Source organism: Boleophthalmus pectinirostris, unplaced genomic scaffold, assembly GCF_026225935.1.
Source record: "Boleophthalmus pectinirostris isolate CB_2022bp ecotype Guang Dong unplaced genomic scaffold, ASM2622593v1 HiC_scaffold_18, whole genome shotgun sequence".
NCBI classification, from domain to species: Eukaryota; Metazoa; Chordata; class Actinopteri; order Gobiiformes; family Gobiidae; genus Boleophthalmus; species Boleophthalmus pectinirostris.
The window spans coordinates 9,375,171-9,400,930 of NW_026571133.1; the positions used below are offsets into that span (position 1 = coordinate 9,375,171).

At 37.6% G+C, this 25,760-nt stretch overlaps 2 protein-coding genes across 2 annotated transcripts in view; both read left to right on the forward strand.

The window, feature by feature from the left end:
- The window catches only part of LOC129408958 (mucin-19), a 19,287-nt gene extending 19,020 nt beyond the window's left edge, over positions 1–267 (forward strand). Inside the window, 1 exon segment of the mRNA XM_055153888.1 lies at positions 253–267. Within this exon segment, the coding sequence (XP_055009863.1) occupies positions 253–267 (15 nt within the window).
- Positions 268–7,874: 7,607 nt separating this feature from the next.
- The window catches only part of LOC110154425 (mucin-19-like), a 33,462-nt gene continuing 15,576 nt past the window's right edge, over positions 7,875–25,760 (forward strand). The window contains 27 exon segments of the mRNA XM_055153896.1: positions 7,875–7,929; positions 8,020–8,061; positions 9,705–9,930; positions 11,501–11,630; positions 13,279–13,348; positions 13,446–13,531; positions 14,387–14,582; positions 14,665–14,784; positions 15,332–15,452; positions 15,528–15,663; positions 15,741–15,818; positions 15,904–15,973; positions 17,087–17,199; positions 17,201–17,225; positions 17,830–17,982; positions 18,627–18,721; positions 19,811–19,943; positions 21,514–21,722; positions 21,724–21,758; positions 21,916–21,956; positions 22,053–22,141; positions 22,564–22,712; positions 23,384–23,522; positions 24,039–24,143; positions 24,215–24,406; positions 24,606–24,678; positions 24,874–25,043. Of these exon segments, the coding sequence (XP_055009871.1) occupies positions 7,884–7,929; positions 8,020–8,061; positions 9,705–9,930; positions 11,501–11,630; positions 13,279–13,348; positions 13,446–13,531; positions 14,387–14,582; positions 14,665–14,784; positions 15,332–15,452; positions 15,528–15,663; positions 15,741–15,818; positions 15,904–15,973; positions 17,087–17,199; positions 17,201–17,225; positions 17,830–17,982; positions 18,627–18,721; positions 19,811–19,943; positions 21,514–21,722; positions 21,724–21,758; positions 21,916–21,956; positions 22,053–22,141; positions 22,564–22,712; positions 23,384–23,522; positions 24,039–24,143; positions 24,215–24,406; positions 24,606–24,678; positions 24,874–25,043 (3,042 nt within the window). The 5' untranslated portion in view covers positions 7,875–7,883.

Genomic DNA, 25,760 nt, shown 5'->3' on the forward strand with positions numbered 1-25,760 from the left:
GAAGGGACTGTCAGCAGGTTTGGGTGCCCAGTATTGTGTATAATGCCCAGGGGACCACAATTACAAAGATAATAAACCCTTTGTACAAGTAATATGGTAGAGCCTGGGGAAAGATGAGTTTATAGAGGATCGACTAAAAAGCTGAGAAGGCTAACAATAAGTAAATCTCATATTCATTTTCTATAATGTTACAATTTTTTTCAGCAAGTGTTGTGATTGTGATAACCTGCTTGTCTCCATTTTTTTTTCTAGAATGTCCCGGTATGACATTACATCTCGCATTTACATCATCTCTTCTATCTTATTCCTTTGTTTGCCTTCATTTGTCTCTTCATGTTAAGCGTCCTTGAGTATCTTGAAAAGAGCTTTACAAGTGTTGTGTATAAGGTTGAGGATCATTAAGAAGTTGCCCATACAATACATACCTTGCGTACGGTTTTTGATACAGTGCACTTTCAATCTGATAGAATTCGATACGATATATTTTAAATCGATTCTATTCGATTCAGTGAAAAACAAAGCCTAAATCATGGCAGTGATACTAAAAGTCTACAAAGTCTGCTAAGTTTGTGCATAGTTAATATCAGAACACCAATTTTACTCGAAATTTTACACAATTTTAGCTCTTACACAAATTAATTTAGTAAAATATACCTAAATATGCTCTTGGCGATATATCGATACAGCAGCCCAAGATATCGATAGTGTATCATTAAATTAAATTATACGATATATTGATAGTTCAATATTTTTGCACACCCCTAATTTTGTGCCGCTATTCATCATCAATCATCATCTCCACAGATCTGACATGTAACTTGGCCCTGCTGTCTCTGTAGAGATAAATAATCGTAATGCCATACTGTGGAACATTCCAGGCCACAGGTGTCAAACATGCGGCCCAGGGGCCAGATCCGGCCCTCCAAGACCTTTAATCTGGCCCTCAGCTGATTTTCTACTAAAATATTTAAATTCTATTTTTTATTAAAATACTGTTAATTTTCTGTGGTGTTTATCATAGCAGCGTCTCCAGCGTCTGTACGTGGCCCCTCCCACCAGAGCAGCACAAATGAAGATTTGTCTCTTTCCAAACGCTCTTAAAGGACGATCGTTTTGACTGTTGACCGTGACACCCTCATCAGAAAAATGTCCGACATGAGAAAAGTGGAGCCGAGTGCAGGATTTTCCAAACAAGTTCATGTTAAAACATTGTGTTGAAATTGTATTTTTCTTAAAGTTTCAGGTTGTTCATAATATTATAATATTATTGTAAAAGAAAGAGTTCATCAGTTAAAAAAGATTTCTGTAATAGATTTGTGTTTCTCTGCACAAATATTTGAACTTATTGTTATTTTTGGGGTTTATATGACATGAGTTTTCTGATCCGGCCCCTTTGGGATCAAAGTCGGTTGGATACGGCCCCCGACCAAAATTGAGTTTGACATCCCTGTTCTAGGCAATATCTCATTGAAGAGAAGCAGATGACGGACCTTGCACCAGAAAAGTTACACAGTGCACCTTTAAAGAGCCCATATTTTTTTATTTTTCTGAGCTATGTTATAATGTTGTTTCCTCATCAAAACAGATCTGAAGTGGTGTTTTGTTTCATTCACACATGTTTAACACAGTTCTTCTCTCAAACAGAAAACACTGTGTTCCACCTTGTGATGTCATGTGGTAATACAGAAAGTGCTCCACTGTGCTTTCAAACTCCATACACCTTCACTGGAATCATTTGGATAATTTCAGCGCTGGAATTGCCAATCTCTGCTGACCTAAAGGATAAAAGGAGCTGTTAACTTGAAAACTACCTCTTCATGACATCACAAGGTGGAACAGAGCATTTTGAGCTTTGGATACATAGACTGACTAATAATAAAGGATTACTCAAACATGTGTGAATGAAACAAAACACAACTCCAATACAGAGCTTATGATGAACTGGATTCACTATAACTACAACCAAGAGCTCTCCCTTTTATCAGAAAAAAATCCAAATAGTTTTTTCATCCTTATTTTGAATTAGTTTATTATATTTTTACTAGGCAACTGTACTTTTACTCCAACATATCTTCTATACTTGATTGCAACTGCCATGATTTGTTAGTGCTAAATAAATACCCAGTGCCAAAGTGAAAGAGACATGATTGTAGCGCCCTCTGTTGTTGAGCTGTAGATCACACAGATTAATTTTAATGTCAGTCAGGGAAGTAAAGTTCAGTGTTTTGGTTTGCTGCAGGCTCTCTATGCAGCTTTTATAATTAACCAATTAATCATTTACATTTTTCTAGCCACGACCTCTGTTTGGAGAATGAGATGGAGAAGGAAAGAGAAATTACCAGTGGGGAAAAAAAGAGAAGGAAACTATAATGGTAAGTATAATGGAAACATGTAGTAACCTCTGTGGCTAATCAGTTAATAAAATATTAACTACTGTGGTAAATACACACAGATATAAATCAATGTTTCTGAAAACGTGAATGGTCAAAGACTCTCAAGTTCAGTCCAATCCACTTTATTTAAATTGCACATTTCATAAACAGCCAGCTTCCAACAAGAGCCAAATCATAAAATAGCAATAAATAAAAAGTAAATTATTTTTATTTTAAAAAAAAGACACCAAAGTTTGCCAAAGTACAGAGATCTGGAGCTCTTTATTCTACTTCAAAATTCTTGTTCATTTCCAAACTGAAGTAGTACTGATAAGAGATTACCAGCCCCAGTTAAAGGTTGTATAGAGGATTTTCCAAGGAACGAGAAATCCAGCGACTGTTTGTCCTTTTTCAAATGTTGCGCATGCGTGAACCCCCCCCCCCCCCCCCCTACAGCTCCTACGTAGAAACGCCTCCTCCCGCCTCCTCCTTACGCCAGAAACAGGTTTGTTTACAGCCGGTGCGCTGCACATGACTTGTAAACAACTAACTACAGTGTTGGTTAGGCAAGACGGAGAAGTGAGGAGCGGGGGGAGCGGGTGTGCGGACATTTCGTTCGCGGACGAGAAGTGAGGAGCAGAGAGAAGAGCGGAGCAGAGGGAGCAGGGAGAGGAGAGGAGAGAGGAGAGAGAGGAGAGAGAGAGAGAGAGAGAGAGGAGAGGAGAGAGAGGGAGAGGAGAGAGGAGAGGAGAGGAGAGGAGAGAGGAGAGGAGAGAGGGGAGCGGTGCGTGGAGATTCCGTGCCCGGAGAAGTGAGGAGCAGGAGGAAGAGTGGATCGGGCAGCGGGGACAGGAGCAGGAAAGGGGAGCAGAGAAGGTTGCGCGGAGATTCCGTGCGAATGAACTAACTACAACACGCAGCAGCAAGCGGACTCTTTCTTTGCCTTGAAAATTACGTTTTCAGACATAGGATATCGCTTTCGTGTCCTGAAAAACGTTTGTCTCGCTCTTGGAAATAAAGTACGTTTTCATAATAAGCAGAAGTTTCCTGTCCAGGAGTAATTTGGCGACCAATGCGTCAGTCTTTAGACCCTGCGTCTGCTTCAGTCGCGCCATCGCTGGAATGAATCTTCAAGAATCACCTTAGTTTGGCTTCGCTGCTTTTCCCCTTGTCTTCTTCTTTCAGCGACCTCAAAAACGGACTTTCTTTTGCGGCGATCTGCTCCTGGATTCTTGTCGCCATTGCAACAAACTTTGTGCTAACGGCGAGGAAGATATAGGTCAAAAAAAGCCGCTAAGAACTGTTGCGTTGGTGGAGTAAACAGCGTCTGTGCGTCTTGCGTCTGTGGACTGCGTGACAGGCGTACGTAAACCACGTACCGGCGGCGCGCAGGCAAGTCAGTTACGCTAGAAACGTAGGGAGATTGATTGACAGCCTGTCAGCTCACAGATAACGAGGCAGTGTCGTTATCTATTGGCAAATGTTTAGCCCCACCACATCCAGAGTTGATGAATTTTTATTCTCTTTTTTTTGGTCATCATAATTACAAGGCTACTTTACCTCTATAATGCTATCATTGACAATTTGAAACCAAAAAAAAAAATCCTCCATACAACCTTTAACTTTAACATGAAACAAAAATTGTCTGTGTAACCTGTTTGTATCTATGGAGGAGTCATTGCTTTGCCTGGAATGTTCCATGATACGGCATTAGGCTTATCTTATCCTAACCTATAGATGCCAAACGTGTTTTTATTTTTGCTTATGTAATTTAAATATTAATAAAATGATTGAAAATGAGCATAGAAAAATAAAATGAAAAATGAAAAAAACAAAACAGTCTAATTGCCTAATCATAGGTAATTGGACTAATTAAACTTTATTTAACTGAATACTAACCACTCCAAACATAATAGAAGTTATTTTTGCCTTAGCACTTTTTAATGGTTGTTAGAATGTTTTGTTTGTGTTTTGTTTCATTCACATATGTTTGAGTAACATTTTTATTATTTGTCCATATCTCGAAAGCTCTGCTACCTTTTACCTTTAGTTCAGTAGAGATTGGCAATTACAGGGTTGAAATAATCCAAATGACCCGAGTGACGGCATATGGTGTGTAAAAACACAATGGAGCACTCTCTGTATTACCACATGACATCACAAGTGTGTTTTCAGTTTGAGAGAAGAACAGCCTAAATATGCAGGGTTTGTGTTAAACATGTGAATGAAACTGAACACAATTCCAGGTATCAGAGAAGCAATATGAACCCTTTTTACCCAAACAGCATTTTTCAATAGCCTATTTCTCTGTAAGATTTTAGATGTAACTTGGTCTCTTACCCTGCGTTTGTTTAATTTCCGACTCTCACTTGGACCTCAGACTTGACGTCACATCTGAGCTTGAAGTGTATTATTATGTTACGCGTGTCGGACTACGTGGATTATCAGTATGACTATGCTGTATGAATGAATGCGGACGTTAACGCCCTTTAAATTAAGTATTTGTTCAATACTGACCTCACTACCACACCGACTACCACACCCATAGGCAGGATATGGATGCAGTAAGGTAGAATCACATTCAAACGAGTGACTGAAATTGTCATTTAAACCACCATCCGTCCAAACACAATGACAACTCTTCATATTTACATGTCACAGTGGGCGCAGCTATCTCGGATTCTGACTCAAAATCCTCGCTCAGTCTACTTTTTCTGCCACCGAGGTCCGAGTTGCGCTGTCTCAGGAAAAGGGGCGTATTACGCAGGGACACTTCCTCGGAAAAATGATTTGGAAGGATAATCGAACTGAGGGTTACTAGACCAGGAAAGCCGTAGCATCCGAGTGGGCAAAAAAAGAAAATAAACTTTGAGCTCTTACCCTTTTTAACTGGCCACACTATGAGCAGCTCTGACAGCACCTCCCCAGATCAGATAACAGGAAACAACCACAGTGACACAAAAGCCCCATTATGTAACATGGCCTGAACTACTAAGCCCCAGACACAGGTAAATTTAAAGTTAAAACCATTTCCTTCCCAAGCAGCACTTTGCAAAGTTCAAATCAGGGCGATGGTGTACACCTAAAAAAGGGTGCGCCTCCAAATCAACGCCTCCGTCAATCACCTGATAAGTAAGGGTGTGGTCTACAGCTCCCTCCCGTCCCACATAAAAAAGATAATGTTTTTTATCATTTCAACAAATATATGACTTATGTCTGTGGGTTTCTCCTGAGTCTGAAGCTAAAAAAGGCCTCCACATCCTGGTTCTTGCCCTCTACATGTTTACCTTGGCCCTTCCTTGTCTCAGTTTGTTAACTCAGGCTTTGTTTAGTTTACGATTGCCAAAATTTGTCATTGATCATAACTGATGGCTTAATGTTTCACAATCGCTCGGACTTTTCATACAACTAGAAGCACTAATGAGTTAACACTTGACCTTCTTTAGAGAGAGCCTAGAATCAGATCTAGAGTCTAGAGCGGCTCTAGTCCTGGTTTATTCTTGAGCTAGTCTTGCTCTAGATCTGCTCTAGTCCTGGTTTAGTTCTGATCTAGACCTGCTATAGTCCTGATTTAGACCTGCTCTAGACCTTCTCTAGTCCTGGTTTAGTCCTGATCTAGATTGGCTCTAGTTCTGGTTTAGTTATGATGTAGACCAGCTATAGTCCTGATTTAGTCCTGCTCTAGACCTGCTCTAGTCCTGGATTAGTCCTGATGTAGCCCTGCTCTAGTCCTGGTTTAGTTCTGATCTAGACCTGGTATAGTCCTGGTTTAGTCCTGATGTAGCCCTGCTTTAGTCCTGGTTTAGTTCTGCTCTAGACCTGCAATAGTCTTCATCTAGATTGGCTCTAGTTCTGGTTTAGTTTTGATGAAGATCTGCCTTAGTCCTGGTTTAGTCTTGTTCTAGACCTGCTCTAGTCCTGGATTAGTCAAATAAGGCACAATTTGTTTATGTACAAGTAAAATCTAGTAAATACAAAATATACCAGAGCGATCAAAGCTGTATACAAGATGTCCGAATGTAGACCTGTTCTAGTCCTGGTTTAATCCTGATCGAATCCACGTTTAGTTCCAGGTTTAGTCTTAGTATGTTTACACACGTGACTAAGATTCATTTTTTTAATTTAAATTTTTGTTGTTATTTAACTCCAGAAAACTCCAGAGCAACGTCCAAAACATGAACGACTTGTCCTCATTTTTAAATTTACAGTACCACCTGATCCAGCTTTTTCAGTTCTGATACCGATATCGATACTTTGATCTAAGTGTCTGCCAATAAACAGTATTAACCAATACCGGAATAGGGATAGAAAATGAAAATGGCACTTATTTCCTTAAAACACAGTTCACTCACAGTGTCTGCGTACACTGGTGTGTGAATGTGTGTGTGAATGGGTGAGTGGTTCCTTGTTGTAAAGCGCTTTGAGCACCTTGAAGGTGGAAAAGCGCTATAGAAAAATGTGACCATTTACCATTTACCATTCACTCATGACACAAGAAATTCAATTGTGTGATGCAACTGTCATTTATCCTTCACATCACGACTAAACAGCGTCGTATAAAAATAAAAAAGCTCAGATATTATGAGACGTTCTAGACTAAATATTTTTATTACATCCCTGTTTTTTTGGTTTGTTTTTTTAATGTTCAAGGTGTGCTCTGTCTACGTCAAAAAAAAAAAAAAAAAAAAAGTGCAAACCAAGGTTCAAAGCAAAGGGTGGCTATTTAAAATTTTTGTTTTGAGTTTATCATTTGTTTATCATTTGTTTATTAATAGTTCATTATATTAATAGTCTCATTAATAGATTTGATGCCTTCATTGAGAATCTACAACGTAAATAATCTTGGAAATAGAAAAGAAACATAAATAAATTAAAATGTGTCCAAACTTTTGACTGTGACTTTTGAATGCGTACTTCCTGTCTCATTTGTGCACTGGCTTTGTGATTAAACTCTTTTATATATCTTTTTTTTTTTTTTTTTTACATTTTATTTCATCACCAACAAAGCAGCTCCATGAAGTTATTATGATGTATAACAGCCTTTTATGATTACTTCTGACATTTTTATTGCATTTTAATATTAGTCATTTAAGTGTTTGATCTGTCGTGAATAATTAAACATTTTTCTTTATATGAAGCCTTAATGATAATATTTGGATGACTGTTTAATCTGCGTTTGTATTTCCTTTCGGATATTCCAACGATTTAAGTTTGGTGTGACTAATTAAACATCTTTCTTTATTTGAAACTTATATTGATTATCGTTGGATGAATGTTTAATCTACGTTTGTATTTTCTTTTGGACATTCAATCAATTTAAGTCTGCTGTGACTAATTAAACTTCTTTCTTCCTATGAAACTTTTGGATGAATGTGTAATCCACCTTTGTATTTCCTTTTCCCTGTTCCTGGTTCTTGCCCTGCTTGACCTGTTTGGGGCATCAGGGAGGGGTATATAAGAAAAGGTGGTGGGTCCTCTCTCACCTCTTTGCTTTGACCACATGCTAACAACATGTGCTGCAGTTGGGTGTTGGCTTTAAGCTTTTTAATTACTTTAGGTATTAAAAATTAGACACATATTTTTATTAGTTAGTTAGATTTAATTTTAAATTTATATAATTCCTTAATTTTTTTGTTTTTCTCAATAGCTTTGGAGTCTGATGGATTGACACCTGGAGAAAGCAAAACTTGTAAGTACTGACCATATTTTAAAGCTGCACTGTGTAACTTTTCATCTGGGGATACGTCACCTTCCTGTTTTTACCAGTCTGTTATTGCTCTGCTTTGAATGTTCCACAGTACGACATTAAACAGATTCACTTTACGTTTATGCAGTTATAGGTTGATTTACTGTTCAAAAATACATTAAAAACAGGCATTCTGACTGTGAGCAGGGTCGCCTCTCCACAGATCTGACCTGTAACTTGGTCTGGTTTGGTCTCCATGAAGATAGAAAGGTTTAATATGATACTGTGAAACAATAAGGACAAAGCATTTGGCAGACCCTCCACCAGAAAAGTTAAAGAATGCACCTTAACTCCATATTAGATCACTTTAGATTTGAAACTAATTGGGTTAATCACAGCTAGTTGATGATTGAAATGATCAAGAGCTAATGTAGTCTGTACTTGTAATGCAGTCTGTACTCAAGTGACATAAGCTTTCACATAGGTCGAATTTATTTAACATTTTCATCCACCAGGTTTAAATGATTTAAAGATTAACTGATTACTCTAAAAAGTACTTGACATATATGAAAATCTGACTCTTGTGAGCTTTAAATCACGTTATAATGTTACCTCATCAAAAATAGACCTTTGTTTCATTCACACGTTTGAGTCTGTCTACATCTCCAAAGCTCAAAATACTAAAGTCATGCAGTAATACAGTGTTTTAAACTTCATACACCTTCACTAGAATCATTTTGATATTTCAGCCCTGGAATTCAATCAATCAATCAAACTTTATTTATAGAGTGCTTTACAGTGATTAAAAACAATTCAATATTTCCACATTTCCTTCCACCCCCTGCTCTGATTGTCTCTTGGTCTCAAGGTCTACACACCACCCTTTTAAAGCTTGAAGTCTCTCAGAGATGTTATCCATACTGCACTCCAAGGCCAAAGTCCTGTCCATTCTGCGATCAGTCACCGTTAACTTTTCCATGATGTTTTCCAACATGCGGTGCGAGGCAGCCCCACCTTCCAAAATATGGCTCATAGTCACAGTTTATGAGTTCATAGCTTTACCTCCACTTTCAATTAGACCGGGCAGCCAAGTGGGGCTTTGAAGAGCCGCCTCAGTAATCGAACTTTTCAAAAAATTAGGGCCATGCCTGAGCCAATCAGCAAAAGACCTGTAATCATGGTACCGAATAGGTAGATGTCTTCTATGTCCTCCATAGAGAGAGCTGCCAGGCACACGACTAGCCAGTTCTGCCAACCGTCCATTGTGTACCCTGTGGGGAAAGTAATATGGGGACAAGCAGGTTCGCCCGTCCCTGAGCTTCTCGTAGAAAAAATCGTGTCAGTTGCATTGAGTGACCAAGTTATCAAATCCATAGTTAATTTGGGTTCAGAGAGCAGAGTGGAGAGAATGTCTCAAAGTATAATTGCCAATCTCTACTGAACAAAATGTAAAAGGAGCTGTGGATTAAACAAAACCCAAATCCAGGTATGTTTTTGAGGACACAACCCCGTTATATATAATATGGCTTAAAGCTCACAAGAGTCTGTTTTGTGTAATTTAGGACCTCTAAATGCCGTGTTATTATTATTTGCTTGTATTAACTGTTATCTTGGTGCCATATTTGAGTCCTGTTTGTTGTATCCAGACACCTGCAAGACCTTTGGCAGTGGGGTCGTACAGCCTTTCAATGGGACCCTTTTCCACGTTCGCTCGAATTGCCCCTTCACCCTCACCAGTTTCACCCACAACAGAGTGGACAGTACCATCACCACGAGGAGGGGGGTGAACGGGCTCCTGGAACAGGTCGAAATCACGGTCAACAAAGTCACGACCATTTTACAGAATGGAAGTGTCCAGGTGGAGGGAAAAAGGTAAGGCACGTGTTGAATCAGTGTTTTGTGATTAATTTTTCTGAAATAGCTTGGCATTTCTTCTGAATTGACAAATGAGTATTACACTGTTTTCTAATCTATGTTATTAATAATGTTGTTTCATTCACACATGTTTAACACAGAAACCCTGCATATTTAAGATGAGTTTTTGTCTCAAGCTGAAAACTTTGTTCCACCCTGTGATGTCATGTGGTAATACAGGAAGTGCTTCACTGTGTTTTTAACTCCATACAACAGGGGTCACCAAACTTTTTTCTCTGGGGGCCACTTTATCCCTCCTAACTGTAATGGGAGCTGGGTTCAGGTCGGCTGTATAACAGAATTGTTTGACCCTGACAACGCAGATTATATTCTTTGAAAACTGCCACACTTTCTTTACATATTGGACAAACTGCACGGTCCTTACACTGAATAACAAAATAATCGGTCGTCCAATGTTCTTTGAAAACTCTGCACTCTCTGTCGAGTTTTTGTATTTTATTAGTCGCCACTTTGCTGTTCTTAACTGCACTGCTGAACTCTGAGTGTGCGTTGAATGTCACTGTTTGATCTCGAGCTTGTCAGGTGATGAAAATTCGGCAGCAAATTCGGCTGCAAATGTAAACACATCATATAATTATTTTAATATAAATACTTCATATAATTATATTTTTTAATTGAAAAATCTGCAAAATACAAGGTGCAGACATGTTATTACTTGCCAAAAAGTAATAAAAAAAAAAAACTGGCCATGGCAACTTTTGAGGATTGCCTCATAGGGCCAGTTCAAGAGGTGGGGGCAGCGGGGCTGGAGGGCCGGTCAAAGGGGTGTGGAGGGCCGGATTCAGTTTGCGGGCCTTAGTTTGATGACCCCTGCCATACACCTTCACTAGAATCATTTTGATAATTTCATCCCTGGAATTGCCAAACTTTACTGAACAAAAGATAAAAGGTACTAAGGCGACTCAAACATACGTGAATGAATCAAAACACATCTCCAGGTATGTTTTTGAGAAGAAAACAGTATTATAACATGGCTTAAAGCTCGCAAGAAGCAGTGTTAGTGTAAGTAAGTTGGTTGAACTACAAAGAAAATAAGTTGTGTTCATGACATTGTAGAATTTTAGATCATAAGGTCATCACGAGGGCAGGGCCACATATAACTCTATGGGAGATTTATTGATTTGGAAAGTAATATCTGATTGTAAAACGCACATATGTTTTTCATTTTTTGTCAGCGATTGCCTCCACAAAATTATCACATTAATTTTGTTGCTCAGAATTCTTTTTAACTGACAAAAAAATGTGTATTTATACCAGTTATCCTGCTGTAGTTCTGGCTAAATCTGATCTTTCTGGTCAGACTCTGTTAAAGTTTAATCTAGTAAGTAAGTAAGAGAGCTTCAGATAGAGCAGTGCCTTCAATTAGCTTCACACCCTCAGGGAACGTTTTTGATGTCAGCTGCCAAGTATCAATAGTCATAGAGATTAGCTTTGTTTCACTGTGACCCATTACCCAGCCCCACCTTAAAATGTCCTTGTAAAAGTTGTGCTAACTTCTGTTTGCCAGTGTTCGTTTACCCTATGACCACACATACCAGCACATATTTCCCTTTGGCATCTACACCAAGCTGAGGAGTTCTGTGATCCCACTCTCGGTCGTCTGGCAAAATGTCCCTGGAGGAATTGGCAAATTATGGGTGAGACAAAAAACAAGATTATTACTGAGGCCTACAATTATATATATTGTAATTAGAATTTTATTTTTAAAGGGACTGTTCGGAATTTTGGACATAGGACCTTATTTCCTAGTGAGCCAGAGTGTTGGAGACATGTGGAGACACTTTTTAAAATATTCCATCCACTCCTTGTATTTGCAGAGGTCGCTGGTGCTAGGCTAGTGCATGTGAATGGTCATAGTTAGCCTGTCACTAAAAACAGTCTACCCACTCCACAAAACACCTGAAGCAAATCTATTATTATGCCAGACTGCCGATGTAAATGTCTGTGTTGATAGAATAATGTTTGAAACAAAACCAACTTTGCATCGCATGAATCGGCATATGTTGAGGGACTATTTTCTCATACGTCAGTCCGCCGCTGCCAAGCTTTCTATCAGGAAGTACAACTCGCTGCTGCTGCTCAGACATAAATCCTTCAAATGCAAGGTTGATTTTACTTCTAAAATTATTCTATCGACACAGACATTAACATTGACAGTTTGTCATTATAATTGTTTTGCTTCGGGTGTTTTGTGGAGTGGGTAAGGCTGTTTTTAGTGGCAGGATAACTATGGCCATTGACATGCACTAGCCTAGCACCAGCAACCTCTGCAAATACAAGGACTGGATGGAATATTTTAAAAAGTGTCTCCACACGTCTCCAACACTCTGGCTCACTAGGAAATAAGGTAATGTTAGGTCTGCCTAAACATTGTAAACAAGAAGAAAGACAAGAGATTAATTCAGTTTTACTCGCGAGGAGAACGGGCAGAGAGTGGGCATCAGACCAACAGTCTCCACACGTTCTGATGACTCAAAGCCGCTCTCCTCTTTTTATTTCATTAGGAGGCCCTAGTTACAGAAGGATAATTCTCAAGGGGAAGGGGAAACAGCCAAGACATAATAAGAAACTGGTGCAGCTAAGCATAGTACAAACACATAAAACATGATTAACAATCAGGAGGTGCCTTAGGTCAGACACCATCATAACTCTTACATGTGTGACAGTGGGAGTTGGCTTCATGTGAGGAATCATCTCGAGGTTCACTAGAGCGACAGGACACTGCACACAGTTGTCAAACACAAAGAGGTTATTCATTTTTATACAAGTGATTGGTCAAGTATTTAGCAAATATGGGATAATAAAATTATTCTGACAGGTAACATGAGAAATACTTTGAGCATTTACTCATAGTTTTACTTTAGTTAAGTGGCAGTTTGTGTGGGGGGGGGAAGAGTTAAGAGGAAAACTACAAAAATCCATAAAGTAGTGCTGAGTTCTAAAACAGCAGAATACATGTTTTTCTGACAGAATTAACATGAATGAAACAAAATAGAAGTGTTTCTCATCTACTAGTATTTTTTATCAGTCTAATCATAATATTTGTGTAATTTAGTCAAGTTTTGGCTTTTGAAAAACATTATGGTTGCTAGGTAACAGTTATGGAAATACCTCTATATAAGTTATATGTATCTGCTGCTCCAACCAGGAAATAAAATAATAAACTTAACATAAAACAATACAAATCAAAACTATAAAAATCTAGGCAGGATTTTTAGGAAATCTTAAGTATACTGATGTTAAATATGTTTTAGTATTGGTCTAATCTGTTATATACACTTTAAGGTTGAGGTTGAACAAGAGCTGGATTCTGACATGGAAGGACTTTGTGGAAATCACCTCAGACGCATCACCGGTAAGACATATTTAGATTTTAGCAGGTGTTGGTTGGTCACTTGATTTAAATTCTTGGTGTAAATTTGAAATGTGCTTTTGTTTTGTTTTTTTCCCAGCTGGCAACATAAAGGAGTTGATTTCACAAAGCGTTCTGCGTGAAGGAACATGCAAAATATGGGATCCAGCCTCTACTATGAACAAGGTTTTTAATCCTTTATTATTATTAGTCTGTCTACATCTCTGAAGCTCAAAATATTCAGTTCCACCTCGTGATGTCATGAAGCTGAAGTTTTCATGTTAACAGCTATGTTTTGCATTTTGCTCAGTAGTGACAGGCAATAGTGGAGCCGTTAAGGACCAAAATAGTTCAAGCATGAACCTTTGCCAGATTATTAACAGAGGAGAAGGTCAGAGGAGCAGAGGAGAGGGTTTGAACAACAGAGGAGAGAGTCAGAAGATTTACTGTTAAAAGTTTCTAATAATAAATTACAACCAAAAAGTTACACGGTATCGGTTGCTATGGTAACGCCACAATGGTAACAGCACTATGGTAACACACAACATAACACACACCAACACGTAATCATGATAACGGTTGCCATGGTAATAGTTGCTATGGTAACAGTTGCTATGGTAATGGTTCCTATGGTAACAGCTGCTATGGTAATGGTGACTATTGTAACAACTGCCATGGTAACGTTCGCTATGATAACATTCACTAAGGTAGCGTCACTAACGTAGCATCTGGATAAATAATTACGTTTTCCCAATTTAAAAAAGTTGATATTTGCTCAACATTTTACAGTGATGATATGAGTTTGATTTTTGATCTAATGAAAACTCCACCTGACACTGAAGCATGGCACACCTCTCATTTGGGCTCCGCGCCTGAGCTCATGCTAAAACTGGGAGCAAGATATGACTCATAGTGTGTAACATTTTAGGTATAGCAATAACAAGTCAGTCAAGCAGGTGACGGACTCTCCACCAGAAAAGTTACATAGTGAAACTTTAAAGGATTGTTTATTTATTTACAAACTTTGTTCCTTTTTCATAGGATTGCAGAAAGTTTTTATCTCAAACTGTGGACTGCCTGACGCAAATGACCCCAGATTATATAAAACTGTGTGAACAAAATATTTACAACTCTGAACAAAACGAGTATGTCAGATGCTCCTTCTTTCAAGAGGTGATCCAACAATGTGGAGAACACAGCCACATAGCCGAGCAGTGGAGGGACATAACACATTGTAGTGAGTTTTTAAACCAATCAATAATCAATAATTCATTTTTAACAGCTGGAAATTAATTTGAGTGTTGCTTTTTTTGTTTTAGGTGAACCTAAGTGTCCTGGTGAGTTGCTTTATGAGGAGAAGGGTGCAGCGTTTATTCCTAGTTGCTCAAATCCAAAAATCGACAGCCAAGAAGTCACCAGCTCCTGTGTCTGCCCCAACGGTAAGAAATTACACATCATTTTAAATACCAATATGAGAAATACACGTTGTAGCCTGATGTTAAAGAATTAGTCAGACTTGCATTACAAAACATGCTCTTATGCTATATTTTCTTATATCTATTTGAAGCAATTTCCTTTTTGCAATATATATAAGATAAGAATTTATTGATAATGAGATGAATAGTCGAAGTAAATTAATCAAAACACTGACAGAAATTTAACAGAAAATAATACAACTTGCAGCTTGTGATAAGATAAAGTAATGTGAGTAGATAATATTATAAAACCATGATTAGTTTGACTATGGGGAAAAATCAAGAGACTTGCGCAAATGTTATGCAATGTACAAAAGTTTCATAATATATTTTGAATACAAATAACAGTTAGAAGAGGAAAAACTATAAGATTATTACTACAAAAAAAAAAGTTGAATGAATCACTATGAATCACTATGTTCTGATTATGTATTTTTTAATTAACTGAAAATTTTACATTTATTTATCATTTTCTTATTATTACTTTAAATGAAATGCTTTTAAACTATAGATCTGGTGCTTGACGACCATCAGGAGGGCTTCCATTGTGTGAATACATACAGCTGCTCTTGTGTGTTTGGAAATAGCCGTTATGAACCTGGAGAGATACGCAGCAACACAAGAGAAACATGGTAAAATAATGTGGAAATTATACGTCAAATGTGCAATGAGTTTAATTATAATTTTATATTTTATATTTATTGCAGTTTATGTTCTGACGGAGAATGGAAATGTACGAGCCATGATCTTCCATCTGTTTGTGTGATAGAGGGGAACTTTGTCACTACTTTTGATGGGAAGAGATACACAGTGGGCAGTGGGTGTGCATTTGTGGCTTCACAGGTACAATTTAGCTTTTCGGTTATTTTCCAGTATTTGAAAACATTGAATTTTGTAAGCATAAATATTGTTCCTTGCAGGGTTCAGACTGGAAAATAGTAATAGAGTATGCAGTTAAAGCAACCTCTATGAACTCTGTGGATCTTGACATTTTTGAGGTACTAAAAATGACAGTAATTGCATTAATTATCATAATAATTATACTATTTTTTATTTATGTGCACATTCATGTGTCATTTATAGGAAAAATACAAATTTGCCAACAACAAGGTTACATTTGATGGCAAGGAGATCTCTGACCTTCATGAGTCTGGTGAGGAACATATCTATTTATCTGTCTATCTGTCTATGGGGCTGTTGAGTGATCATGTCATTTATCTACTTCCGGGTCCCGCCTCATTCATTATAATGACATTTTAATAATAATAATAATGTCTTACACTTCACTTCACACAGTTATTATTCATTCACTCTACAGTTGGTTGTTGTATAACTATTGTAGCCACAGCTGCCAGTCTGTGTCATTGGCCCCTCCAACCAACACCAGTCATTCAGACATTCAGGCAAGCGGGTGAAGTGTCTTGCCTAACGACATACTCTCAGAATTTGGTCTGAGCAGGAATCAATCCTCTGACCTTCAGGCTACAGGACTACTGCCCTAACCACTGAGCCACTGTTGCTCCTTATTTGTAAATGTATACCAGGGCTCTGTACAGTTTACACAATTTATCAGATAATCTTTACCACTGTAAATCTAAGCCTTCCTTTGGAAAAATAAGTACTGATATGTAGGGATGTAACGATATCCAAATCTCTTGGCAAGATATTATCACAATATGCATCTCACGGTAAGATATTCATTACGATATTTTGGAGAGGCTAATATAATTGTAGATAGGAAACTTTTTTGCTATTAAAATACCTTGACAAGATTTTGATGTGAATTATTTCCATCATAATCCCTAAAATTAAAGTAAAAAAGATATTTTTTCATGTTGTTTGCCCTGAAATGAATCTTGGGATATGTAGTTCCTGATGTTTATAAGCTGTTGCTACTATAAAACCATGCATTTAAGCAAAGGAACTTGTGATTTGATATTTGATATTACTGTAAGATTTTTGACAATACGATATCAAAATATTTCGGTTATTGTTACATCCCTACTGATATGTCTTTAAGGTGAGACATTACAGAGACACAATTTTTTTTTACAAATGAAATCATGCATTTCTTGTAAAACAAATGCTATGGTATTTTCACATGAAGTATTTCACTTTACTTTGTTGGGACAATGTCAGTCCTGGTTGTTCAGACAAAGTCCCTGTTTCTACAGATTTGCAAACTCACAACTGTTGGATCTGAGAAGTCACATGTAACAGCCCCTTACATTCTACTATATATTTGTATTATGTGTCTTTTTTTCAGAGCATGCCTTGGTTTTCTGGCAGTCTTCCATGTTTGTTGAAGTCTACACAGCTTTTGGACTCAAGCTACAAATCCAGATGTCTCCAGAAATTCATCTCTACATCAGCCCCCCTTCAAACTACAAGTGACACAATCTCTGGTGAGGCAGATTTAACAGTATTGTAATGTAAATTTGGTGGTGTGCGTTTCCTTCATGCCTGCTTCAGTGCCCAAAAGGTATGCAGTGGTTTATAATAGTGATACATTGAGTTAATGCATTATTTCATTACAAGTAAGTTAAAGGTATGGTATGCCAGAAGTAACTTTTCTAGTGGAGGCTCTGTCAGACCCTTTTCTCCATGGAAATGCGTTTGCTTTGTCTGGAATGTTTCACAGTATTAAATGTTTTTATCTTCATGAAGACCAATCCAGACCAAGTTACAGGTCAGATCTATGGAGTGGCAACCCTACTCATAGTCAAAATGCTTGTATATGTTATTATATTATCTGTTTGTTTGTTTTTTTTGTATTTTTGAGCAGTAAAACCACCTGTAATATTATAAATGTAAGATAGAGCTCCAGGCAGAGGAAAGACATGTCCATAGATACAAGCAGGTTACTGACCCTCCACCAGAAAAGTTACATAATGCCCTGTATGTGAAAGAATTCTGAATTGCTCATAAGGAATGAAAGATAGATTGAGTGGTTTTCTGTGTACAGAAGCATGTCAAAATATTTATTCCCAGAAATGTATTTTTGTTCAGGTCTATGTGGAAATAACAATGGAGACACCACAGACGACTTCAGGACAAACACTCGTATTATTGAAAACTCGCCTCACCTGTTTGCTCAGTCCTGGAGTGTCAGTCCTTGTAACAAACTGAATCCTCCTCCTCCATGCATAAGAACTGAATACGGTACGTAATGGAAAAATATTGATTATCTTTCGTGTCCTATAAACTGCTGTCTTTATAATTGCCAAATGTCAATCTTTAAAGTGTATGTTAATGACTGTAAATGTAAATTGATTCCTCTCATCAAAAACATGCCTGAAGAGGTGGAGGAGGGGATGTCATCCATGCACGTTTGAGTATTTTAATATTTTATATCCATTTAGGAACCTTCCTTACAGTTAGCAGTAAGCTTCTGTCCAGTGCACAAACCTACGTCGTCCATGCTCCACACAAAAATTACCCATAAATAAACAAAAACATAATACAAAACAGTACACACCAACTTGATAAACCTAATGTGCAGTAATTTCATAAGGGGGATACACACTGAATTTGTTGTGATAGCACTCTGAAGGGGGAGTGACTTAGCACAGAGGGCCTCAAAAACTGAAACTTATAAAGCATGTTAATATGTGGCTTTCAGCGAATTGAGCGAATATATATAATTTTCTCCACTGGAGCAGAGAAAATTTCAGCGATCAGTGATACAAAATGTCAGTATAATAATTACTGTGACAGGCACGGAAGCCATCACACATGCACTAGAGTTTAAACATTTAAACAAGTTTAACAGTATTTAAAACATTGTTTGTTTTTCTTTTTAACAGAAATCTTTGCTGAGAAGAAATGCTCTGTTTTAAACGATCCAACTGGAATATTTGCTGCATGTCACGGCGATGTCCCAACTGACAATTATTTCATGGTGAGAAGATAATTCTTTTAAAGTCCTGAATTCTATGTTTATACTGTATACGAATGGCAGAGGTGGGACCAAGTCGTTGTTTTGCAAGTCTCAAGTAAGACTCAAGTCTTTTACCTCAAGTCCGAGTCAAGTCCCAAGTCAAATACAGGCAAGTCCAAGTCGAGTCTTGAGTCACTGGCCCATAAGTCCAAGTCAAGTCCAAGTCGTCTGCTTTGAGCTTCAAGTCATTTCAAGTCTTTAAACCTTTAAACCAAAGAACCAGTAGATTTTTGTAATTTATATGAATTTTAAACTAAATTGTACTTAAAAACTAATAATTTATTTATATATGAGTATTTATATAAGAGTTGTAGAAATGTAAATTTTTCCAATGTCTTGTCTTGTCAATGTCAATGTCTTGACAAGATCTTAGGGTGAATCATTACGGTCAGAACAGAAAGAATTCAGATTTAAAAGTGCTTCTCAAGTCACAGGCCTCAAGTCTGAGTCATGTCCCAAGTCACTGACCTTCAAGTCCAAGCCAAGTCTCAAGTCCTAAAAATAGTGACTCAAGTCTGACTCAAGTCCAAGTCAGGGCTTGCAAGTCCCATGGGCTCTGACGTAGACCTGGTTTAGTCCTGGTCTAGTCTAGGTTAAGTTCAGGGTTTATAAGTGGGCAACACAGGCTATGTTATGGTAGGTTTGGTAGGTCAGTGTGCTTCAATATAGAAAATACCTGTAAAAGTCTGTAAAAGTGTTTCCTAACTGATAAATAAACCTAGACTTAGACAAACTTTATTGATCCACAAGTAAAATTATTTGGACACAGCTGCTCACACATCACAATGTATTATAATAACAAAGAGTACAAATATAAATGGTAATAATAAATAATTCAATATAACCAGCAAACATGGCAAGAGACTAGTGTCAAATAAGACGTAATTATAGAAATATATATGTACAAGTAGCAAGAGGTCATGAGGAGAAACAGTGCAAAGATGGAATAATGATTGACAGGACATAGGGTACCTATTATACCTGTTAGCTGGGTTATCTGTTATGTATAAAGTTATTTTGAGTCCATTGGTGATGTTTTTTCCCTTTCAGGCTTGTGTGGAGAGAACCTGCACCTGTGGCTCTGACCTGCACCAGTGTCTGTGCTCTGCTCTGTCCAGTTATGTCAAAGCCTGCTCTGCTCTCGGGGTGGAGGTGGGGGACTGGAGGAAGGCCACCAACTGCTGTAAGTTTCACCGTAACTAAATGCATATCCAAAGCACTTATAACTTAATTAATTTTAGGGTCCCATATTGTGCAAAACCGACTCGTGTGAGTTTTTAGCTGTGTTCTAATGCAGATACCTCCTCAAAAACATACGTGAAGTTGTGTTTTGTTTCATTCACATGTGTTTGAGTAACTCATTATTATTATTAGTCTGTTAACAGCCACCCTTTCTTTTCTGTTCTGTGGAAATGGGCAATTCCAGGGCTTAAATGATCCAAATAATTCTAGTGAAGGTGTATTGAGTTTAAAAACACAGTAGAGCACTTCCTGTATTATCAGTGCTTTCCATTTGACAAAAGAACCTAAATATGAGAGTCTAAATACGCAGGATCTGTGTTAAACATGTGTCAGTGAAACAAAACACAACTATGTTTTTGAGGAGAAAACAGGGTAATATTTTAATTTACATTTTAGCTTACTTTATATATTATTATTGTTGTATTTTCATTTATCTTATTTTGTTACACTTCTGTTTACTTGTTGCATAAAGTTTGTCCAAGTCTAATCTTGATTTGGTCACACATGTCACATAATTGTCACATTGCGCTGACACTCAATCCAACCAATGACAGTCTGAAGTCAAGCCGATTAATCTTTCTTGAAATTATTAAAGTATTATTTTCCAATTAATATAAAGGGCAGCAGTAACTAAGTAAGTAGAGGTGCTTGCCATATAACTGAAAGATTAGTGGTTAAATCCCAGTGTTGCATAATCAGGATAACCATGTTTTGCCTTCAGATATTGCTCTGGTTTGGTCCTAGTTTAGATAGACTGATAGCTAGATAGGCACTTTATTGATCCAGAGGGAAATTCAATTTTGTTGCAGCAACATTTACACTGCGCTTCTCAGTGGCCTTTGTGTCTCAGTTAAAAGTCTCAGTGCAGTTTAACTGGAAGACTGGTCAGGGAGGGTCAGCCGATCTTGTGTCAGGGCAGTTTGAGGAGAGGAAGAGCCAAAAGTGTTCCTCCTCTGTGTCCTGCAGCATCACAACAGTGTCAAAGAGGAACAGCAGGTGGACATAACATGTCAGTAACTCTCTTCTAAGCTTCATTTTCACTCTGCTCTGTTGTTACGGTTAATGATGAAATTATCCATTCCTTCGAAGTATTTCTTCTGGAAGGTCTTCTGCCTACATTTTCTGCCCACATTTGGTGTAAAAAGGCTGTAGGATCTTAATGGCCCATAGCTAGCTCCTTGCACAATATCCAAGTAGTTTAAGCTCAGTTTAGTTCTGATGTTGACTCGGTTTGGTCCAAGTTTAGCCAGGGTCTAGTCCAGGTCCAGTTTTAATTATGTGTTGTTGAAGAATGTATAAAAAAAAACTAATGCAAAGAACGAAATCTTCCAAAAGATACAGGAATACTGAGGAATACATAGACAAGAAAAAGGGCGAACTCATTTATCCCACTGTATAATGTAGTTATTTATTTAGCACTACAAATGTGTACTTATAGCAGATCATGTGATCTGTAGTTGAGTGTTCTCTAATTCTTAATCATTTAAATTCTCTGTGTTGTTGTGTTGCAGCGGTGGAGTGCCCGGGGAACCAGGAGTTTTCCTATAATGTTGTGGCCTGTAACAGCACCTGTCGGTCCCTGTCAGGCCCTGACCTGTGCTGTCTGCTGGAGGACGCTCCAGTGGAGGGCTGTGGATGTCCTGAAGGAACCCACCTGAACAAAGATCTCATCTGCAGCCCCAAGTCTCAGTGCGAGTGCCACTACAACGGAGGCTCCACCCCCCCCCGGGCCTGCTGTTATCGACGGGCGACAGTGGTGAGCTGAGCATGGACTTAAAAGCAAAAAAATGTGTATTAATTTTTAGATACTAAAAAATAAACTACATATAAACTGTTGCTGTTTTATGTCACCGTGTTTTTTTTTTAGTTTTTTCATGTAGCTGGTCATGACTAGTGATCTGTTTGTTTTGCAGTTTTTGTGAAGATGGAGAATTGAAGTGTTCAGATGATTGTGGTAAATCATATGCACACTCATACATGCTTTAGAAGATTTATGTTATACTTTATGATAAATGCTTTTTTTATGTTGTTTTAAAATAACTTTCATCAGGATGCACAAATGGGAAAGTCTGTGTTCACTGCTCGGATTTTAAAGTGAACACTCTTCAGAAAACCTGTGGCAGTCTCAGCAAACCCACAGTAAGTATTAGCAAAGGTATTAGACTGCTAAATATATGGATTCTTATATTTTGCAACTCAGTTGTATCAGTAAAATACTTACGATGTTTCTTGGTATTTCTATGAAATGTACAGATGGGTCCGATTGTCCAAATTATTTTGATCATAATCATATCATAATCATTGTATGGCAAACCATCGGATATTAGCTAAAAGATGCTGGTAAATGTCATGGGTAAAGATGAAATATCGCAGAAAAAACATGAATGAACTGTATTTTCAATCTCGTTTTATAGTTTTTAATGCAGAGAGTATACTTCATTTTGCTGTTGTTACATTTTCACTATGTCTCCCACCTCTAAGTTCAACTGATGTTAATAAAGAAATTATTATTACTTGATTTTTAATTATATTGATTAAATGTTTGCCTTTTAATGTTCCAGACTTCTTCTTGTGAGAGCGGCTGTTACTGTCCAGTTGACCAGTTTGAGAATCATCATGGAGACTGTGTGCCTTTGGACAACTGCACCTGCTCCTACAGTGGAAAAGTTTATAATGCAGGAGAGACGGTCAAGAGCTCCTGTACATCATGGTACTAATCTGTGTTTACAGCTACAGGGTTTAAGGTTATTTCTAAGGCAATAGGTTCAATTCATAATTAAATTTAACATTTTATCATTTCTGATGGAGGACAGTGGCTTTTGTATTATTCTATGGGTTCAGTTCAGTTCACAAAGTTCCCATTTCAATTTTTTCGTCCTTCTGTAGTTAAAGTAATTTCATCTGACAACAATCAATCATACTATAATGTTTGAAAAAAGGACCTTCTATAGTTAATACAACAGTGAAAAAAATTAATTTTTTATACAATTTACAGTTTTCAGTACAGTATTTCATAGGTTCATTGTGATCAAAATCAGTTTTGATCAACTCCTTTGTTTTTACTTAAAAAATAAAAATAAAAATATTCTACTGAAAAAAATATTAACATTAACACACACATTGCACACATTACAACTTTACATTGACATTAATTTTGCAATTTGTGACACTTTTTGTTTCATCAAGAGGATAATTTGAGTGATATTAACCATAAAGCAAATCAAAACATCTGCATTTGGAGAGTTAAAAGGCAAATTCTACCATACTATTCTGACCTGTCCTCCAGCTCAATGTTAAACTACGAGTAGTTTTGAATTTTTCTGATGCCAAATAAACCTAATAAATATGTATAATTAAAGCAAAAATGTATGTATTTTTCAGTGTGTGCTCTAATGGCCAGTGGCAGTGCACAGATGAACCGTGCTCCAGTACATGTCAAGTTTTTGGGAATGGACACTATCAGACTTTTGACTCCAAATGGTTTCGCTTTGATGGTCATTGTCAGTACACGTTAGTCAAGGTAAGAACATAGGATTTTATATTTAGATTATTCACTTTATACAAATTTTCCATTCTCTGTGAAGGTAAGCTTCTAGTTGTAGCCACAACTGCCTTGGGTCCTACTGACCTATATGCCTACATAGGCATATAAGGTAATGTGTCTTGGACTGGTTAGAGCTGGGATTTAACCTCCAACCTTACAATTATACGACGACTTCAACCACACAGAAATTTTCTTTCTTCAGAATAATTTTGCCTTACACTTGTAATGCACTTTACTGGCCTGTCAAAGCCGCTCAAAGTGCTACACTGTAGTTATTATTTATTCACTCCATACTCAATGATGGTAAGACACTACTGTAGCCACAGCTGCCATGAGGCAGACTGATGGACATCAGGCCCCCCTGAGCCTAGTTTAGTTATGATGAAGACTTGACTTGTTCTAGTCAGGGTTTAATCCTTCTCTAGTCCCAGTGTATGAGATGGGACAATGATACTCTAACAACGTGAAAGTAAAGTTAATTATTTTCTATAGGATGACTGTGGCAGGAGAAATGGTACATTTTCTGTCCGAGTTGAAAGTGTTCCCTGTTGTGACGAGGCCCTTACTTGTTCTCGATCAATTGTGCTGGATGTCAAAGTAAGTACTTTTCAACAACCTCTTCATTGTACGATAGTTAAGGCCTCAATGTGATAATTTTTTTCTTGAAGGACCATTTCAGCCTCTCTCTTAGTGACATGAAAGTGACGGAGCAGGTCCACAGTGCCCTGCACCAACACAGTCCTCCGTACACAATTCAAACAGTGGGTCTCTACATCATTATAACTGTCCCCACTAAAGGCATCACTCTGATCTGGGACAAACACACTTGGATCACCATAGAACTGCAGCCACAATGGAGGGTGAGGAAAACTTTGTTAATTAGATATATTTTTTCAATACCCCAGTTAAATAAGGCTTTTAAAACTTTTGTTGCCTAAATAGATCCTTGCTTTTAATTTTTCTGTGTTTGTTTTGTTTCATTTATACATACATGCTTGTATATTTTGTGTATTTTGGGCATATTTTACACCTGTTGTACTACTGTTTTTTGTTCCACAGAAAGAGGTGTGTGGCCTCTGTGGGAACTTTGACTCCAATGAGATGAATGATCTTCAAATAAAGGATTCATCAGGTAAATCTAAGTTTACGTCTATATATTATCTCATAAATGTCAAAAATCTCCCGACTTTTGCAAAGAAATTGTGCGGGCAATAAATATTTAGCCCCAAATATTGTTCCAGCTTGATAAGTTGATATAGTATTTATCATGACAGGCCTGTTATCTTACCATTGTGAGTAACTGTGTTTGTTTGTTTGTTTGTTTTAGTGGCGTTGACTCCGGTGGTGTTTGGGAACAGCTGGAAGAGCCCCTCCCCTCCCTGTTCTGATGTTACGACGGAGATATTTCCGTGTGAACGAAACTCGTACTGTGGAGCCTGGGCCCAAAGACGCTGCCGGATCATTACAGGAGACACGTTCAAAGACTGTCATCTTAAAGTACAAAGTTTTATATGATTATTCTTTGCCTTAAATGGACTGTTTTTATTATTTTAAAAACATGAAAAATAGAATTAGCTTATTTTAAACTGTTGGCAGTAGTCCAAAGTCCTGATTATTCACTGAGATGAGATTATAAGGGCTTTTCACAACTGTCAGAGGCCAAAGTGGAGAGAACGATAAACATTACCAACATCTAGCATGCTAACAGTGCACTTCCTGAGTCTTAGACAGTAAAACGCTTTATATTAAGATGCAGACAGCACACAGCAGTCTCATTTTGACCTTCAAAATATATGAGCAGCGTGTCTATTTTGTTTTGAACTGTACATTTGTGGACGCTTCTACATTATAAGTCATTTAAATTTTACAGTTTACAATGAACAAAATGTAAAATCAATCAATCAAACTTTATTTATAGAGCACTTTTCATACAAAAAAATGCAACACAAAGCAATTAATTTATTATTGCACATATCTGATTACTAATTAACCCCCCAAAATCTGAATTTCTCTTGTAACTTTTTGATTGAGGGTCTGTCACCTGCTTGTTTCTGTGGATATGTCATTGCTCTGCCTGGAATGTTCCACAGTATGGCATTAAACAGCTCTACGTTTACGTTTATTCAATTACAGGTGGTTTTATAGCTCAAAAATACCTAGAAAAACAGGCATTCTAACTGTGAACGGGGTCGCCTCTCCACAGATTTGACCTGC